Below are 7,235 nucleotides of genomic sequence, written 5' to 3'. Positions count from 1 at the left end.
GTGATGATAAGCTCTCCAAGTTCCCTGTGTGTCCCCATGCCGTCAAACTCAATGGCCTTTCTCCACTGTTTCCAGTCCACTGGTTCTGTAGATAGGTTTATGTGCAGCATAGAAGCTGCATTTTAGTTCCTGCTTGATTCAAGGGCCTTTCAGACCTCTCGTTGCTAATGCTGTCTGGCAGTGTTCTCTATTATGTCCTCAACCCACCTGTCCACTGGGGCTCTGGCAGAGCCAGCATTATGAGTGGGAGTGTTCAGGAAGCCAGAATGGCTGCAAGTGAGACAAGGAAAGGAGTTAAAGGTAGTGCAAGGAATAACATGAAGGCAGTTGGCTTCTGTGGCTGGGGAGGACAGAGACCAGTCTGCATTTCTCCAGCTCTTTGATGTAGTCTTTTCTCTAGCACCTGCAGCACATGATCCCTTGGTTCACCTCTCAGTATCATAATTCCATTTTCCCTATATCCAGGAAATCCACTGGTTACCTGCTATTCTCTGGACTTTCTCACCACAGGATTTTCATCCTAGGATCTCCTGGAATGAGCATAAGAATAGGCAGAACTGCCAAAATTGGGGGATGTGACAACTCATTTCCCAAACTGCCTGTCAACAGCAGGACTATTACATCTCTGCTTAGCGAATCTCTGCCTTCAGCTGTGAGTCCTTTCTGCCACTGGTAGTTGGAACTTACTTCTGACTATTGCTGTGAGGGGCAAAGGCTAGTCACACTTTAACTTCGTTTTCTTTTCTACGGCAAAACAGTAACAATTCAAAGTGCAACAGAAGAGTTAAACCTAGTTAGCCACTGTCAGATATAAATTCTACTTAGCAAAGACTCTTGCAAAACTCCGTAAAAAGAAAAAATGCAGTGCCGGCTAATAAAAGTTTAAAAACACAACATTAAGACTAATTCTCTTATGTTTATATCATAGATATTCATTTGGAGGGTGTATTAAAAACAGTTCATCCAATTTGAATTGCTGGTTAACTTAGGGCATGTCTACACGTCACCCTATGGCAATGTTGTTACTACGTCATGCTTTAGTACTTCCTTCTGGAAGTACTAAAGTACGGCACAGTAATTGCCTGTACTGCATTGTGCATACGGCACAGTTATTTTTCACTGCTACTTCACCATAGCAGTGTGCAAAAATGAGGGAACATGCTACTATGCTAAAATAGCTGCTGATCACGTGTAGACCCATGTGATAACTACATCGCTGTAGCAATGCACTACAGTGGTGTAGCATGTCACTTCAGCAACATAGCACACCACTACAGTGTTATAGGGTGACGTGTACACACACCCTTACAGTTGCTACAGTGGGTATGTATAGTGAAGATGGCTGATTAGGCCAACCCAGGATTGACACACTGCTGCAGCACAGGCACATGTTTCCATGTGGAGTGGGTAGCTCCCAATTCTTGATTTGGTCCATGACACTGCTGCTGCTGTTCCTGCTTTTCTGTCTCTTGTTGTTGTCATAAGATTTCAAAGTACTGAGATCCTTGCAACAGACTCTTCCTCCATTTGGGACAGTCCTCAGCTATAGTCTGCCACAAATTGATGTTGATGTTGCATTTTTTTAGCTGGCCTTGAGGAAGTGCTTTCTCTGTCTTCTTGACTGTATGCCTTGACAAGCTGGGAGAATACAACTTGCTTTGGGAGTGTGCAGTTGGACATCCAGATGACATGGCCAGCCCACTGAAGTTTATGTCAGATGACCATCAACTTGATGCTCGTAGTGTTTTTGCTTGTGAGAGGATACTAAAGTTGGTGCATCTATCTTTCCACTGGATTTGAAGGGTCATCTGCAGGCAGTGTTGATGGTACTTCTCCAGTGACTTGAGGTGCCTTCTGTACATTGTCCGCATCTCAGCTCCAGATGGTAAGGTGGTGAGCACAACTGCATGATAAACCAAGAGCTTGGTTTTGGATCTGATGTCACAATCTTCAAACACCCATTTCATCCCGTGTCAAAGGCGACACTTGCACATTTGAGGTGAAGTTGGATTTCTTCATGGATGTCAGCCTTCTGATAGAGATGGCTTCTGAGGTAGAGAAAATAATGCTTTCCAGAGTCTCATCAAGAATCTGAATTACCAGAGCTGGGGACTATTTATTAAGAGCTTGTTGATGGAGGACCTTTGGTCTTTCTTAATGCAGCAACTTCGATATTGTGTCACCTGAGTGCTTGAGTCACGACTGTGGTGTGGCGCTCTGGGCGTTCGCTGTTAGGATAGTCCATGATGGTCCTGATGTTCTGGTGGCAGAGCTTTACTGGTACCTAGCATGTCCATGGGTGGTAGATAGAGGAATGATCTTCAGGGAAGGTTAGCAAAGGTAACTGATAAATAAGCAGTTGTGGAGTCGGACCAAGCAGCAGCAGTAGCACCAGAATGCAGTGGGGAAAGCAATGCTTTCCTTCCTGAAGAGCCACAGGTATCTTTGATGGTGCTGTGACACAGCGAGTACAGGTCGCCACTATAATAAGCCTGCCTGCCCCCAGCCATGGGTCTACAAGTCTTCAACAGTGGAGCAAGCAGATGTTAGACTCTTGACAGCTGTGAAGGTTGATGAAGGCTTTAGTGAAATGAGATTTGCAAATGTCTTGGCTTCCTTGCTATTGGTTTTAAACTTCCATTTTGTTAAGAGCCACGTGGGAGCTGATGTACAGTAGTTTCTTCATGATAAAAGAAATCACGCACAGGCGTGTTCCATGAAAACAGATTTCCAGCATATTTTTCAAGCCTTCTGGTGACCAGCTACTGATGATGGGCAAGATTGTGAGGTTTGGAAGTTCCTAATCATAAACTGGTACAAAGTCAGCAGTTTCTAGAAGGTTGTCTAACACTTGGATGAGGCAGGAGTGCAATTTGGCCACTGTAACTGCAACTGAACAGCCCCCTTCAGGATCTGCTCTGCTCATCCCACCTGGGGAAGGGGCTAGAAAAGGCTCCCTAAACATAACCGGTCTATCTTCGTCTTCACTGGATAACCACATCCAGTGAATCACCTTTACTGTGCTCAAAATCAATGAGGACACACAATCAATTTTGGGACCTGGAACATCAGTGTATGTATACATTTTTAAAAGAAATTACATGGAATTTTGGCAATACGCGCACATTTTACTTCAAATATAGTTAAATTTTATCTATGTAAATTTATTAGTTTTGAGAATAAATGCTTGCAACATTAATACAGGGGTGTAGGTTGTACAAACCCTGACAAAGGGTTTTGGAACCAGAAAGCTTGCTTCAAAATTGTTCTCCAACTATTTAAGTTGGCCTAATAAAAGATATCAGATTCACCCAAAGAACCTTGTCTGCAACATTAATATAATTTTTATTTAATTTATTTATATAGGTAGGAAGACCTTGAATGACGAGAAGTATTGGTTTGGTTCACAGACATATTTATTATTACAAAATAAATGGAGAGTGTTGTTGAGACATGATGTGCTCTACAGAATGCAAACAAGTCAGTCATGTTCTGCACACAAAAGGTGAGGGTATGGGAAGGAATACTAATGAAAGATAGTTATTCATCTTCTCTCCCAGGATTGTGGCATTAGATAGGTCTAAACTCTTGCTGTCCCACATGAAAATTACTGTCGTTCTCAGCTAAGCCTAGTGTTGGATGAGCAGAACTGTTAAGAGATGAAGAAGGAGGTTCAGTCAGAAGGTTATAAGGGAAAGGAGACAATAGAGATTGGAATGGGACCTAGGCAGTTCTGCCAGTTTGGCTGTCGGGTGAGGAAGAAAGCAATAAGCGTTGTAGTAGTAGTGTGTGGAGCAGAAAGCTTCTGCAGTGGTGGAACATATTGTGACACACTGGAGATAAGCAACAGAACGTGAAGGAGACACAAGTGAGTTGAGTTCATGTAGAGGTAAGCAAGAAAGACTTGGCAGAGCCATGAAAAAGGGAGCAACCAGGTGATTTATGCAGCTAATTCACCAAATCTGTTGAAACAGTCAAATATTATTCAACTGGCTCTAAATGAGAAAGTTGATCTTGATGCAGAAGACAAGAAAAAATGGAAATATACATTAACCATCCAGTCTTTTGAGGTGACAGCGATGAATGTTCTCTGTAGAGGTGTGCCCAATAAAATAGAGGTATGAAAGCGTGAGTAGCTTCCACAGAGTGATTTCTCTACATATTTCAATGTCTTCATAATGCATAATTCTTCTTTTTTAATCCCACTGTTCACAATGCTTCCATTTCTGTGAAGTATAATAGGCTGCTAAATCACACCATGCATATTAGTTTCTTCCAATCATTTCCAAGCAGCCAATATTTTTACCTTTTCAGCTTGCAGAGAGCACACATTTCTATGGAATTAATTTTATCCCAGGGACATTTTGGGAGGCCAGATTATTACCATCAAAACCGCACCAGAGCATCAATGAAAATAAATTGTTACCTTGGAGACTAAAATTGAAAGTGATTGTGAGAAAATACTACAGCAGTCTGAAGAATATTCTAAATTAAATGACCTGTAGAGTTAACCAGGTGAGCTCTTAGAAAAGAAAATGGACAAGTCTATAAACAAGAAAAATAAATGCTGGATTTTGATTTGAACAGCAGAATCCACAGTAATATGTTGTTGGAAACGTTTTCACAGCTTGGCAGAGACAGAAATCAGCTCTTTACTTCCCTCAACCCTGTATTCAAAAGTTGAATTCAGGAGAAATCTAAGAGATACGTGCATTCCTTGCTGCTAAAGAGTGTGGCTCAATTGAAGTAGAAGTATATAGTTTCATTTCAGTGTGGGAACAACATGGTTTAAGAAGCCGCCAATGTTTTATCACAGATGGTTGTTACCAGGGGCAGATCTAAGAGTGGTGCAATGGCATGGATGCATCCCTACTTTGGCTGTGCTCTACAAATGCAGTACACTCTCAGAGCTCACCATCACTTCAGCACAGCTCCTTCTCATGGCTCTGCATGTGCTGCAAGCACTATGAGCTCACCACTGATGGGTGCAGGCTCTTCAAAGAACCCTGCTACCAAGCACCTCTGGATCCTGATGCTTGGTGGCTCCAAAGCACCACTAAATCAGGGACTCTGGGAAGAGTCCAGATTGCTGAGCTCAGCAGCTGCTGAGAGTTCACTGGGATCCAGGATCACAGCAGTGGGCTATGGCTACATCATCTGCTTAATGAGCTTTCTTCACTGCACATGTACCCCACCCCAAAAGGGTATGTGCCCGCATTCTCATTGCCACAATCCTGGACTCACCCACAGTTGTCACTGAATTAACATATATGTGAGAGGCACATAAATCTACATATTTCAAAACTGCATTTTATTACATAAATTACCGTCTTTTTATTTTGTGTCCTCTCCACACACTATTTTGTACGAATCATCTTGGGCTCCTCCTCTCTTTCCCCTCTTTGAAAATGGCATTGCCACTAGGGTTTCCATTTTCACACCACACAGTGATACCTATTCTGATAGGCTAGTGCTTAGTTGTGGGAAACTTTCACCTAATCAAGTATGTATTCTGGGTTTTGAGTCCTGTAAAATAAATATTGACAGCATGTATAACATTTCTGGCTCATTTTTGCTAATTATTACCTAAAAGAGGGCTGTCCAATTTGCAGCCCACAGGCTGAAGTGTTAACTGGCTGCTTCTCCCTCCACTGTTCATTCTGCTGCTGCCAGAGTCTCTGGACTCCCCTCTCTTCCTCCAGTTTCTGCTTCCTGCCCTTGCCCCTGAGGACAGGAGGAGCCTGGGGAATCCATGTAATCTGTGCATCCAGGGAGTCCAGGTGCTGGGTTGGGCAGGCAGAGAGGGGCTGGGAATCAGCACAGCCCACACAGTGGGCTGGAAGTGGGGACGTCCAAGGGAATCCATGCAGCCTGAATGGTGTGTGACCCAGGGGGCCTGCAGCTCTTCAGATTTTGGACAGCCTTGATTTAAAAAAATACAGACAAAGCGCATGAGCCTTCCTCTCACCCAACAGTATGGAAGACAGGTTGTGAAGGAAGAGTGAAGCTAACAGCAGGTAAACTTGTTTCGGAGCACCATAACCTTTTGCTTAAGGAAACGGCTTCCACTTAGCACAAATGCCAATAAATCAAGACAGCTGATAGCTGTTATACTTAAGGTGATTTCATTGTACTTCAGTAATTGATTATTCTCATTCATATGCTGAATGTAGTAGATTCTAAAAAGATGATATGGAAGGAAACAAATGATTATGACAGTTAGGAAAATCAAGCTTTTTATCTGAGCCCAGAATTCTTGATGTGAGCAGATAGAGCCTGAAAGCCTTTTCACCACCCTGAGAATGATGAAGATTTGCAAGGCCAAGAGGATACAAGTGATGCAGAATACACTTATGATCATGATGTAGTTCAGTATTTTCACACTGTCTTGCTTTAGTTCTTCTTGGAAATTAAAACATGTGGTATTATTATATGTTCCAGAGGTCCCATATTGAAAACAAAACACAGGCACCACAATGAGAGAGACTACAGTCCACACGGCAGCACTGGCCCCCACTGCATGAAGCTTCCTGTAGAACTCCACCTTGTCCTTCCACTGGAAGAAGATGAGCCACCTAATAACCAGGGTGACAATGTAGAACAGAAAAGTCAGGTACATGTGGATGTGAAGTGTAGCGCTCACTGCTTTGCAAAAGGGCAGTCCAAAAACCCACTGCCCATTAATATAGTAATGAAGCCGAAATGGCACCGTTAGGAGGAGGAGGCTGTGCACCACGACCAGGTTCACGATTGCAGTGGTGGTCACTGACAGAGTGTTCATTTTAACTAGAAAAAATGACATTGCAAGGACTCCAGTCACACCTCCAATAAAGGCTACTGAATACACTGTAGTCAGTATGGTCTGTGCAATTTCATGCTGAGTGGTATTGGACGCTGGTGCCTCCCCAGTCATGTTCATGAAATCTCTCTCTTGCACTCTTAAGAAAATAGAGAGAGAAAAAAAAATCAGTGTGATTAAATACTAAATCTGGACTTGTCCACAACCACATTCTGGCTCCAGTGGTACAAACATAATCCTAGTGGGTCTGGGTTTATTTTATTCTTGGGATGGAATTGATTGTATCTATTATGGAAATATTCTGAAGGATGAGGAAAGAACAGCTCTAAAACCTGAATTTACAGCTCTCTCAGGGGTGGAAAAGATAGGGGGAATTTTTTCAACTTATTAAAATAGTACCATGCTACCAGGCATAAAACTAAAAACAGTTATGAAG

General features: G+C 42.7%; 1 protein-coding gene across 1 annotated transcript; it reads right to left on the bottom strand.

Moving 5' to 3' along the window:
- Nucleotides 1–5,684: 5,684 nt before the first annotated feature.
- On the bottom strand, nt 5,685–6,999 carry LOC109291849 (probable G-protein coupled receptor 141). Its single transcript, XM_019509062.1, has one exon. It carries the CDS (start codon nt 6,917–6,919, stop codon nt 6,008–6,010), a length of 912 nt encoding a protein of 303 aa, XP_019364607.1. The 5' UTR covers nt 6,920–6,999; the 3' UTR covers nt 5,685–6,007.
- Nucleotides 7,000–7,235: the final 236 nt, after the last annotated feature.

The sequence above is a fragment of the Gavialis gangeticus genome, unplaced genomic scaffold, assembly GCF_001723915.1.
Source record: "Gavialis gangeticus isolate Ggan-Ray unplaced genomic scaffold, GavGan_comp1, whole genome shotgun sequence".
NCBI classification, from domain to species: Eukaryota; Metazoa; Chordata; order Crocodylia; family Gavialidae; genus Gavialis; species Gavialis gangeticus.
This window is presented reverse-complemented; position numbering and strand designations above follow the sequence as displayed.

Excerpts from the sequence above, each read along its gene's own strand:
- LOC109291849 (XM_019509062.1), bottom strand. The coding sequence starts at position 6,919 with ATGAACATGACTGGGGAGGCACCAGCGTCCAATACCACTCAGCATGAA.